The sequence below is a fragment of the Ailuropoda melanoleuca genome, chromosome 17 (assembly GCF_002007445.2).
Source record: "Ailuropoda melanoleuca isolate Jingjing chromosome 17, ASM200744v2, whole genome shotgun sequence".
Classification (NCBI taxonomy): domain Eukaryota; kingdom Metazoa; phylum Chordata; class Mammalia; order Carnivora; family Ursidae; genus Ailuropoda; species Ailuropoda melanoleuca.
The window spans coordinates 2,478,862-2,491,287 of record NC_048234.1 but is presented as its reverse complement, the minus strand read 5'-3'; the positions used below and the strand labels follow the sequence as shown (position 1 = coordinate 2,491,287).

Here is a 12,426-nt window from a genome sequence, read left to right as displayed (position 1 = left end):
TTTTCTTTTTTTTTTTTTAAGATTTTATTTTTTATTTATGTTACAGAGAGACAGCCAGCGAGAGAGGGAACACAGCAGGGGAGTAGGGGAGGAAGAAGCAGGCTCCCAGCGGAGGAGCCCGATGTGGGACTCGAGCCCGATGTGGGACTCGATCCCGAAACACCGGGATCACGCCCTGAGCCGAAGGCAGACGCTTAACAACTGCGCTACCCAGGCGCCCCTACAGTGTGCTTTCTAAGAAAACTTTGGCCGATAGTGGAAACTCTCTACACTTTGTGCTGTCCACATACGGTCATCGCTAACCACGTGTGGCTGTGGGGCACTTGAAATGTGGCCTGTGCAAATGAGTGACTCAATTTTAAGATTTTATGTAATTCCAATTAAGTCATTAAAATAGAAATAAGCATGTGCAACTGGGGGCCGCCATATTGTACAACATAGTTCTAGACACCCAGACCAGGACTGCTGGCTCCACCCACTTGGACTTTAAATGGGCTGAGAGAGGTACCCAGCCGAGAACTAGCCTCAGTCCAGAGATAAGTACTAAGGGTATTTAGAGAAGAGGTGCGAGCGTGGCCTTGGTTCAATAATGCTGATGTTATCCCGTGCCCACGATCCTAATGCCCCCCCAGTTTCATTCCTAGAAAAGTGACCCAGGCCCACAGCAGACATGGTCCCGGTGCCCTGTGGGGTTGGAGATGACCTGGTTGGCTTGCTTTTGCTCTCTACCCTGAAGCTAGAAGACAAAAGTGCAAGAGACAGGAATAACCGCAGGGCCATGCAAGAGACTAGGAGAAAGCATTTTTTTGAGACGGTCACATGTAAAGGATAGATCCTGCAGGAGATAGACGACACCACGGAATGGATAAGACATGGAGGAGGCTCAGAGGCCGCACAGATGGCCGCGCTCAGGACCGCAGCCTTACCGGTTGTAGTCTCGAGCCACAAGCAACAGGTTTTCCCGAAGAACGCGCAGGTCCTCCGCACGCTCGGCTACGTTCATCACGTAGTGGGGCGTCTCAAAGAGCAGCCGTTCCCAGTAGTCAATCTCCACAAAGAGAATCAGTAGAGACCTCGGGGAGAAGGAACAAAGCAGCTCGGTGTGGACTGCTCAAGGGCCTGACCTGAAGCCAGCAGTGGCCCCAGGGCGGTGGGGCTGGGAGGCCACGGAGACAGAGATAAGAGACAAGCAGAACCTCCCGGTAAAGAAGGCTGGCTAGACTCACTGAGTTTTGCTGCCCTCCCTCCCCAAACCAGCACAACAGTAAAGGGGGTTTTGTGTGTATGGGGCGTATGCCCTTACAGGCAGATTGGAAGCTGAGAAGCCGATGGGTAAGGAGCAGAGCTGGCATTCTTGGCTGGTGACAGAGACAGCTAAGAGGCCACTCCTTTTATGCCATGGGGCTCTCTGAGGCCCAGGGTGGTGTCTCTGAGCATCTCAGGAAGGCAAGCTGGGGCCACAACATGACAGTCCCCGCCCCTACTCTGCACAGTTAAGCAAGTGTCCTCGTCACCCCAACAGAAGATGGACGGCTTCTTGTCTGGAGAGACAGTACGGAGACAGCCCAACGGAGGATCTTGGACTGGGGACCCCACGCCCGGCTGAAGGAGGGGGTGTACTGAGAGGAGGCGACATTAAGGGCCTGCGTGCACACTGAATGTTAAGACCCCCAGCCTTCTTTTCCGACCCAGCAACCAGCGCTCGGGCAGCTGGACCAACACCCTCCAGAACGAAGCCTGGAGGACTGTTTTCCATGGCCTCTGGCCAGCCTGAGGGGTGAGTCCCAAGGACGGTGACCTCAGGGGTTCCCTGGAAACAGCCCACAATCCATGAGCCCCACGACCAGCTCAGCAGAGTTTCCAGTCCGCTTTCTAGCTCCCTGCCCTTGAAGATGGACAACCAAAGATCACAAAACCTTGGTCTCTGTCCTTCCTAGCACAAAAGTCAAAGCCAAAACAAAGAGAAGAAAAGCAACTCCAAGGAGAGACGAGGGGACAGGGCCATGCAGAAAGAAGGCTGTCCACACCAAGTAAGAAGGCTGTCCACACCAAGTAAGACAATGGAACAAAACTGTGTGAACATCCTGAGAGAGAGAAAAGGTCATCCATGACCCGAAACCCAGAAGAGCTCTTGGAAGTTAAAGAGGATAGCAGAACATTAACGAACAAACAAGCCCGTTAACGATGAAATTGACAGAAATCTCTCAGAAAGTAGAGAAAGACACAGAGATGGAAGGCAGAGAGGACTTTGCGTGAAAAAAAAGGAACAGAAAACTCCCCAATAATTATGTTTATATTAATTACGTGTTGGAATGACCATACTTGGGGCAATACTGGGTTGAGTATTAAAACAGATTTCAGCTGTTAAATACAATGCCAGAGGGATCTGACTTGGCGTGTGCCCCCCGCCCCCATCCAGTGAGCTTCTGGCCCTTCCCTCCTGGCTGTCACGCCCACGTCCTGCATCCGCCACTTCTGAGATCAGCCCCTCAGGCACTCCTCCACCAGAGCCCAGTGTCTTCCTGGGTCCAGCACTTGCCCTCCCAAAGGACCTGTTCTTTGACCTCACAGAAACCTTGAGACCACTGACCCTGGGCTCACCTCCGGCCTCTGTGTCCCCTCCCACCACTGCCTCCTGCTCCACAGACCCTGACATCTGTCACTTTCGTGGCCCTCCTGCCACTCCTCACTCGCTCCTTAGTGTTAGCCACCTGGTGGAACCCCAACCCTGGCTCAATCTGCTGCCGTTTCCCCCCACCCCACCCCGAGGGCTCCCCATGCTGCATCTGGCAGTCTCCCCAGTCTGCCCTCCCCCTTGTTCTCACCACGACCCCTGGCAGCGCCTCCCTACTCTCTCAGACCTGCCCCTCCCCGTCTCTGCGGAAAGCCTGCCTCCTACACCACAGGGATACAAAAGCCATCAGGAGGCTGCACGTACTTCCTGCTGTAAAACCCAGAAGCCTGGGTACTTGGGTCCCACCCAAGGACAGAAGAGGCCCTCCTTCCACCTAAGGCCAATGCCTCCTCCTGGGCTCCGTGTCCTGACACGGTTTCCTCCTGGTTCCTCAGATGGCATCCCCTCCCGCTCTCCTCAACCCTCCAGTTCCATCCTATCAACAGTCAAGGAAGGCTAAGGTTCTACCATCTTGGAAAAACCAAACCAAAACTGCCCCCCTGGACTCTGTATCCCCCTGTGGGTACCGTGCCCCACACTCCCCTTCACCACGCACCTTCCACACAGAATTATCCTCTCGAACTCCTCTTTCCCCTGAGAGCTGCCCCCTTCACCTCCACAAATGCCCTCATCAAGTGTCCCCAGGACACCTTGTCCCCAAGCCCCACAGGCTTCCTCAGGTGTGGCCCTCCATCCTCACGCTGGACTCCTCCCTGCCTTGCCTTCCTTGGATGTGCTCTTGTGTTCTTCCCTGGCTTCTGGACCACAGTTCTCCTGTCTACCTGCCTTTTGGTGCCAGCGTCCTTCCGTCTCTACCATCCCTTGGAAAGCCCACTCAGCTGGGCACCGGAGACCCCGTGAAGAACCTGTTTGTCCTGCAGCTCCCTTCAATGCAGGCTCCTAGAGGCTCTTCACATCCAGCACTCTCCCCAGACGAGCTCACCCATACCCAGGGTTTCAGCTGCCTTCTAGAAGCTGTTGACCCCCAGATCTACATGGCTAATGGGAGCTCTGGACTTGCATGCCCAACTGCCTCCTAGGTATCTCCCTGCCTCGGCCCACAGGCACCGTGCACGTGTGTGTGTCCAGAAACAAACTCATGGTCCGCCCTGCACACGGGGAGCTCCTGGCTCAGGGACCGGCCCCGTCCTGCTGCCTAAACCAGAGCTGTGTATCCTCCCTCAGCCTCACCTTCCAGCATCCAACCCACTACTGACTCCTTGGGGTTTTAGAGTCTAAGCAAAGTTCAGAAACTCCGCTATCTCCAAGGCACCCGTAGGTCAAGCGCGATACTAGATGGCAATTGGACGTTGGCCTAAAGTTGATCGAAAGAGTGTGCGGTCATCCATCTAAAAGAGCGAAGGCTTCGGGCAATTGCTGCCATGTGGCAACGAGCGCCCGGAGTGACTGGAGCGTCTGATTTTTCGAGAGAGGCCAGAACGCAGAACTATTTTCCAATGTAAAAACTGTAACCAGTTAAATATTCTCATGGAGGAAAAGAGACCCATGACCATTAAAACAATAAAAATAAAATACCAAAAATTGACCAATTAACAAGAGATATTGTATATTAACATTTGTATGCAAATTCTTATATATATTATGATATCTCTTGTTAATTGGTCAATGTGTATGGGAAAAAATGATTTATAGACATTTTATACGGATTTAAATACATTTAAAGAAAAAATGCTATTCTTGGGTAGAAAGACTTAAACCTTAAAGATGTTCATTCTTCTTAAGCTAACCTATAAATTTAACCCAATCCTTGTTCCTATAAAAATAGGAATGGAACTATTTTGGGGACTAAACAGATTGATTCTGAAGTTCTTATGGGAAATAAATATTAAAAATATCCCCCAAAAACTCTGCAAAGGGAGAGGAATGAGGTCAATAATTCAAGCAGTTTGGTTCCTTCATAGGAATAGACAGACATACCAGCACAGAAGAATGAATCCCAAAATAGACACAACTCTCTGTGGGAATTTATGTTATATAAATGAGATCGGGTCAACTGGCTAGCCATCTGGGGACTAAAAAACACAACTCAGTGGCATGTGCAGCTCTCTCCCTACATCAAAATAAGTTTCAAATGGATCAGACATCTACATGTAAAGAATGAAATCATAAAATGCCAGAAAAAAATATAGAATATTTTCAAATTTTAAAAAATAAGCTTGAATAAAAATCACATGATCTGTAAAATTTGTGTGGTCTCTTTTCTTTTTCTTTTTTTTGTAAGGAAAGTGCACTTTTTAATCACAATCAAAAGCCCCACAACCTGGAGATGCTTTCATGAAAGTCTATGTTCTCAATATTACTGAAATGCTACTTGAAAGCACATTGAGGTGAAAATTCCAGAATATTTTGTGTCTGCTCTACAGGCAAGTGTTGAAATAACAAAATAAGAGATGATATCGCATTTGAAGTTTTGCAAAGGATTATATCTTCACCTTCACTGGAGAGGAAACTTCCAGTGAGGGAAATTGTTTTTAGGGGAAAAGGTCTCTCTTACATGTGAACAAATGTGGATTACCAGGCATTGAAGGTAAAAGTAAAAGAGAGAGGGGGCAAAGCCAAGGAAAATTGCTTTCATCAACCTAGGATTCCAAATCCAGCCAAATGTCCAACAAGGGGAGGGCAGAAGACAACTGTGGTCAATCACATAAGAATTTGAAAATTTTGCCTCCCATGCGCCATTTCCCGGAAAGCTACTAAAGAATGCACTCCACCAAAATGAGGGCCTAAACCAAGAAAGAGAACGACAAAGGAAACAGGAAATCCAACAATAAAAGAGACTCGGGGGGGGGGGGAAGTTTCCAGGCTGACACCTGTGTAGCAGGCCTCGAAACCAACCAGCCCTACTGACTCAGGAGGCAAGGGAGTTCGAGCAGGGGTAGCTCTAAGAAAAACAGGAAACCAGTCAGAGAGTGAGGAAAAATATGACCGGTCTGGGAGAATTAACGACAGCAAACAGTGCGCTAACAAAAATAGCAAGGTAATTATCAATTCTGAAAAGAGCAAACATCAGACGACACTAGGAAAGCGTCATCACCACAAAATTCTTCGCCCAACCACAAACGGGACTAACAGTCATATTAAGCTAAACGCTAAATACTGACTTAACCAAAACTGGTGTTAGAGCTCCGCTGGACAGAGAGCCGGGTCTGAGCATTTCTAGCTGCACAAACGTATCCTCCCGTGTTCTTCAGACTGGAGGCCCCAAATCGGTCTCCCTGAACACCGTGGCCAGCCCACATGGGCAAGTGTGCTCCCCACCTTCCCATCGAAACGTCTCTTCATTTTGTCGTCTTGACAAGATCTTCAAAGTAACCTGAAGGCCTATCATCAGATTTTAACTGTCGGTCGACAGGACAGACTTGCCTGATACCGTCTTGATGTTGAGCTGAACTCAATAGCATAGGAGGAACTCTTTCCACAGGGATGCTTCATCTTGGCCAGAAGTGTGTCAATTAATGTCCAGAATGCACATTTTATTTTATTGACAAAGTTTTTTTTTTAAGATTTATTTATTTGAGAGGCAGAGAGCGAGCACACGCACAGGGAGGAGCGAGGGAGAGAAGCAGACTCATGCTGAGTGTGGAGCCTGACGTGGGGCTCGATCCCACGACCCTGAGATCATGACCTGAGCTGCAATCAAGAACCGGATGCACGACTGAGGGGGTCACTGAGGCGTCCCAACAAATAAAATCTCTTTAAAAAACAAACCAGCCTGGGAAATGACTTCCGTAAGGTATTTCCTCGTTGATCCTCAGGGCCATGGTAAGGACGCAGAGGCAGGAAAGCAAGGCAGCTCAGTTTAGGGCTGACAGCCCGGAATGAACCGACCCCACAGAGAAACCCCTATATGGCTGGGGCAAGGAGAGGAAATGCAAGCCCTACACGCAGAACACCGGCAGGCGTCCCCGTGTCCCCTCTCCTGCTCTGGGGCACCTGCACGGGGCCTACAGTGGCACAGGACACAGGGATCGCACCGCTCTCCTCAGCCACAGTAGAGACGACATCTGGAACGTGTTTGAGTCATGTGCAACCGGCGAAGGCGGTCTGGCGGAGAAACGTGGTGAAGCCAGTTTGGACTTCAGGGCTCAAATGTTTGGGATATAAGGTGGGATAAGAAAGCCCCTGGTGAGATAAAATAGGCTCTATTAGGGCCTGGAAGGCTCCGAACTCGGGGAGTCAGGTAATTCTGAGAGCACTCAGGACACTTGAAAAGCATGCTTATGTGGAGATCTTATCTGGACCCTTGAACACAAAGCATGAGCCTGATAAAGTCATCTGCACCTCCGTGGTCAGACGTCGCAGAAGAGCTGAAACGGTCTTGGATTTCTTTACTGGTTTGATGAGCCCTGACTTTTCAGAGCCCTGCCCTAGGATCATGGGGTTTGTTTTTTCCCCCCATACATAATTTACTGGGTTGAGGCAGCTTTATCTTGAAACCACAAAAATGTAAAGCTGCTTATAACAGATCCCTCTAGTAAACAACCACCAAGGGACAGAAACACTCCTCTCTGTTAGATGTCTAGCCATTATTTGGGTTTCGGTTAAATCCAGGCCATAAATATTTGGCCCAAAGTTGCCTTGTTAGGCTCTGCTATAAAGATTATGCAACTGGTGTTTAAGATAAATATGTCATGTGCTCCTTGACAAGAGACCATCCCAGCAGACAGGAAAGTTTTCTCTAAGCCTCTCAAACCCCGATGGGCATCCCGCTCAAGCGTCAGGCACACCTACCACGGTGGGGGGACGGGCACAAGGTACAGGGAGCCCACTCCAAATCCTCAGAATATTCAGCAGCCTTGCAGAAATCGTGCAACTCCTAAGTCCATCAGCCCTGAGCTGACTGAGTCACGGTACAAACTACAGGATGCTAGAACCACGGAAAACCACCACATACTTCTCTCCGTACAAAATAGAAACCGCCCCCCAACACGTATTGTTAACCTTACAAAAAAGCAGGTTGCAAAAACCCCGGGTACAGTGTGATCCTATTTTGTGAGCAGTGTGTGTTTTGAATTACCTGGTAATCAAGATTACCTCCAGGGAGCAGGGCTGGGTGCTGGATTTCCACTGTTTCCCGTATATACTTCCACATCCATTTTTTTTTTTTTTACAGTAAGCAGGCACTATTTTTATAATTTAAAAATACCCTAAATATTTTTTTAAAAAAATCAAAGAAAAACAAATGTATGAAGTAGGGGGCTAAAAAGAGAGTGGAAGGAAGAAATAGACCAAACCACTAAGCATGGTTATCTTTGGGGAGACTTTTTTCTCTCTTCTACTTTCTTGCATTTTGCAAATTTTCTAAAATCATCAATACTTTTATAATGGGAAAATTAATCATTTTGAAAGCTCTCTGGATGCACGAACAGTGTATATAGTATGCTACTATTTGCGTAAAAAAGCCCTTTATGTAGCTATCCACTCCTATCGCTGGAACATGTCCCCCAAGAAACTAGTGACACAGACTGTTTAGAGAGAAACGGAGTCACGGGGATACAGCAGTGGAGTCGGACTGCTCCTTCTCTACCCTGGGGTGACTTTTGAGTTTTGTGACATGGACCTTGTATCACCCCTTTTAAAAGGTTAAACTGTTTTTAAAATTACAGTTATTATTTTTAAAAACGATAATAAAATAACATGTACAAAATGGTTATATCACCTCACTAAATCTGTTTCGAATGTTCTGTGTTCGCAAAGCTTTCTGGAATAGTCCTTTTGAAGGGAAAATCATGTTTGCTCTTCGTGAGGACTTCCACATACGCCATCTCGCCTCGTGACAAGCTCAGAAAGGGATTTTTTGATAAAAAAGGATAAGGATAAGGAAACTTGGGCTCAGAGGAATTCAGCAGCCTGCCTGAGGTCACACAGCAAGGCATGTCGACCCCAGGGTTCCGACTCTGCCCCGAGGATTCAGAGGAGACACAGCCCCCAGCCCGCCCTGGCGGCTTACCTGTGACACGTTGTCACCTCTTGCTCAACCTCTGTCTTCTCTCATACTTAGAATGTAAATATGGATCACTGCTGTGAATACAGTTCTGTTAGCCGAATACAACTCTTTGACTCCAGGGAAAAAGGCAACAGCTGGGCTGTGCACATTCACAGCGGTGTCACTGCAAGTGCGTCCGTCAGTCCAGCCAGCCAGCCATCCGGGTGTCACTCCAGGCACAGGGCCTTTGGAAGCACCCAGTTTGACGGGACAATGTGTCTTGCAGATTCAACCCCGTTACATACTTGCAAACGTCACAGCGACGGTGATACCGTCTCCTCAAAATCAGAGTGTTGACTTACGAAGCAGTTGTTATATGGGGCTGCTTGGCCGTATCTCAAAAACCGTGGGCCTTATCAGAGCTGCTCTCCGACACCCCTGTCTGGCCAAGGACGGGTCTCCGACCTCCAACATCTCTGTCCTTCTCACGAGCCTCTGCGTCCCCCGACACACGGCCACGCGGCCCTCGCTGCTCCTCTGCCTCGGCCCCTCCCCCACGGCGCATCCTCTCACCCTGGTGCCTCCTGTTCCCTGGCCTCCGTCTCCACCCAGGCCTTCTCTAGCAAAGCCCCTTGTGCACGTGCACGGGCCCAGCAGATCAGGACAGCTTAGGAGTCGAAGCCAATGCAGGAGCAACAGCCGAGGAGCCCGACAGGCAGGTCCTCTTCCAGGGCCCAGCTGATGACAACAGGGAGCCAAAAGCAATCAAGTGGAAAGTGATTTCCTTCCAATTAAGAAAAACTGTCACCAGACGGTTTGCAATCTCTGCAGACAGATGTCTTACAGAGCTCCTTCCTCGGTTTTCCTTCTGCATCCTACACGGAACGGAAGCGCAGCCCCGGGCTCCCCTGCAGTGGCCGAGGGTGGGCGCTTTGCCCTCCACCCACACCCGGCGCCTACCTTGGTTCCCAGCATGGGGAAGGCACTCGCGATGGAAACACGTGAACCAATTACACTGTAAATCACTGGAACCTGAAAATGTCCTAACAGGAAAGCTGTAGGAGAGAGCGTGACCCGCCGGCCCCACCAGTTCCCCCAGCAAGCCCGCAGAGCGGCGGGCGGCCAGGATGCCTTCTCTGGGCCGCTGTGGCCATCTAGTGGCTGAACACCGACATCACCGGTTCAGTGGGTTACTGGGGGCTGCCTGGTTTTGATCCGTTATTTTGGAGAAAGGCAGACGGTGCTAGTCCCTGTATTACAGCATACAAGAGGGTTCGAAACCAGAATGGCACGTGGAAACAAGAGACGGGAGTTATGGTCTGGGGAGAGCAGGGGACACGCGCAGCGGGGCAAGGAGTCAGACTGGGTCTCGTACTTGTCGAAGTTGACATCCAGCATGCCCGCCTTCTCCTGGCTGATTCGTAACAGTGGCGTGTCTAGCCGCCGGATGCAGTCCTTGTCCAGCGTTAGCGTCCAGTCTTGGAAGGTCTTCCGAACCAGCTCGTCAATGGCCTGAACCATCTGCTGATAGGTGTGCACGCTCTCCTCTCCGGTTCCAATGTGGGGCAGGAAGTGAGCGCTGGAGAGACACTGAGGGGGAGGGACGGCGGGTGGCCGGAGCCCACCAGCCACCGTCCCCCACGGTACGGTCTCCCACAGCGCGCACCCACCAGCCATGTGGCTTGCTAGGGAGGCCCACTCTGACCACTCAGAGGGGATGTGGGGCCACACGGCAAGGTGAGAGGAGGAGACCAGGGCACAAGAGAAAGGGAGTCAGCAGCAGGAAGGGAAAGCACAGAGATTCAGCTCAGGAGAAGTTGGCAAAAAAAGGAAATGACAGCAGGTGAGGATTTAAGAGGTACGAGGTGGAAAACCAGTATGAGCCCTTGGTCACCACAGTCCTAGCTCAGCGATCGGGAAGACGCCTTATTCTTACCCAGAACCAAAAACGTGACGGCAGGCACCTCAATAGCCTTTGACCCACTTTCCCCAAAAGGCCTTTTAGAGGCGTTTTTCCTGTTTCTTTGTGCCGGTTCTTCAGGAGGACGAGGCCCTCTGAGGGCCTGTCCACTTCCCTGGATCGTGAGGTTGTATCAGTCTTCAGGGGCCCAGCTTTCCGGATGCTGACCCTATTTCTGCTCCCCCCACCCTAGACGGGAAATGCCTGCAACGGCCCGTGTCCGCCAACCTCGCCTGCCAGCGCCATGCATCGGAAGCCATGGCCGCCTCACTGACCGCCACCTGGCGCTCCCCTTGCCCATCATGAACACTCTCTGGGGAAAATCCCTGGACGGGGCCCCCACCTCTGCCAGCATGTGGCACAGCCTGCGAACCCCACCGGCTCCCTGAGAAGAGGTTTCGGGAAAAGCCAGGCGCTCACATTCATGACCCTGTCGATGCGATGTCGCAGGATTCGCATCCAGTGCGCCTGTCCTGAGTACTGGGCCATGTAGGGCTCCAGGAACGGCCATTTCTTGTTCAGCTCACGGTTCACCAGGGCCAGCTCGGTATTGAACAGCATGTAGAGATCCACCGCCTTCTTGTCGTAGGTTCGCTTGATGGCCTAATGAAGGGCAAGAGCCTGACGACATGGCCTGGGGGGCCGGCTCCCTTCCCATGACTCCTGCTAGACCAGGTCCTCAGCTGCCCACGGAGGCCGCTCCCTAGCAATCCAGAAGCGAGGGGAGCAGAGGACATGGGGAAGGGCATGAATGGAGTTGGGACTGGAGGAAGCACAGGGGAAGCGGGCAGAGAAAGCAGGGGAGCAGCGGGAGGGGCGGGGGGCAGCACCTCCCGCGTGGCGAGCCTGTGGAAGGTGTCCAGCAGCAGCACCCCCTGCTCCACATCTCGGACTAACTCGAAGGCAGAGGTGATCAGGTTCTGAGTCATCACCTCCAGGTCCTTGACTCCAGTGCGAAACCTGCACCGTTAGAGACGCGTGGTGCTGGGTGGGCGCCATCGCCTGCCCCAGGGCACCCCCCAAGTAAGAACCCCGTGTACCGGGTGCCAAGGGCACCCTCCGTGCCCGGAACACAGTGCGTTACGCGTTAATCGTCCGCTCCTCAAAACGACACGGTGAGGTGGGTTCTATCTCTGGCCTTATTTGTTAGACCAGGAAATGGGCTCTCACCGGCGGAATGACTTGCCGAGGCGCCAATCCAGTCCGTGACAGAATGGGGGCTCCAGCCAGGACCCTGCGTTTGAGCAGCGGCTCCTTCCCCACCCCTGATCTCTCACCTCCACGCATTGCTTTGTATTCTGGTCACTCCTCCTGGGCTCGCCTCCCCGCCTCCCTCCCCTTCTCCCCTTTTTTTTTTTTTTTTTTTTTTTTTTTTTTTCCCACCCCCCGCCCCACGGAGCCGCCCCGGGATCCCCTCACCTGTTGTAGTCCTCGTGCCAGGAGGTGTTCTTGACGTCCAGGATGCCCCCGCGGATAGCCCGAAGCATGTGGAGATTCTTATGAAAGATGTCCTCAATCTCCAGCAAGTTCCGTGTGATCTGGGGCCCCTGGGCACCGAAGAAGCAAGGAAGCGGAGCCTGCTTGCCATCCTCCCAGCGGGCAAAATGGTACTGGCAGTCACATACCTGAAAAGAAGTCCGGTGAGGGGGACTCCTGTCCCTTTCTGACCTGATCGGGCCTGAGCTCTCAGGCTTGCCTTAAAATGTCTAAAAACCAAGGGAGGACCCACCAGATGCAAGGAGCTACTGGATGAGTTTTGGCCGTCGCCCGTGATAACAGGCAACAGTCTAAGAGAGCGGGATCCGCAGCAGGCATACAGCCCCTCCCGCCCAGCCCCAGGCCGGG

General features: G+C 51.6%; 1 protein-coding gene across 1 annotated transcript in view; it reads right to left on the bottom strand.

The window, feature by feature from the left end:
• The window catches only part of DNAH2 (dynein axonemal heavy chain 2), a 90,911-nt gene that overhangs the window by 61,787 nt on the left and 16,698 nt on the right, over window positions 1-12,426 (bottom strand). Inside the window, exons 9-13 of the mRNA XM_034646815.1 lie at window positions 12,001-12,206; window positions 11,412-11,541; window positions 11,002-11,184; window positions 9,997-10,211; window positions 927-1,073 (exon numbers count right to left, since the gene is read on the bottom strand). Of these exons, the coding sequence (XP_034502706.1) occupies window positions 927-1,073; window positions 9,997-10,211; window positions 11,002-11,184; window positions 11,412-11,541; window positions 12,001-12,206 (881 nt within the window). The remainder of the gene's footprint in view (window positions 1-926; window positions 1,074-9,996; window positions 10,212-11,001; window positions 11,185-11,411; window positions 11,542-12,000; window positions 12,207-12,426) is intronic.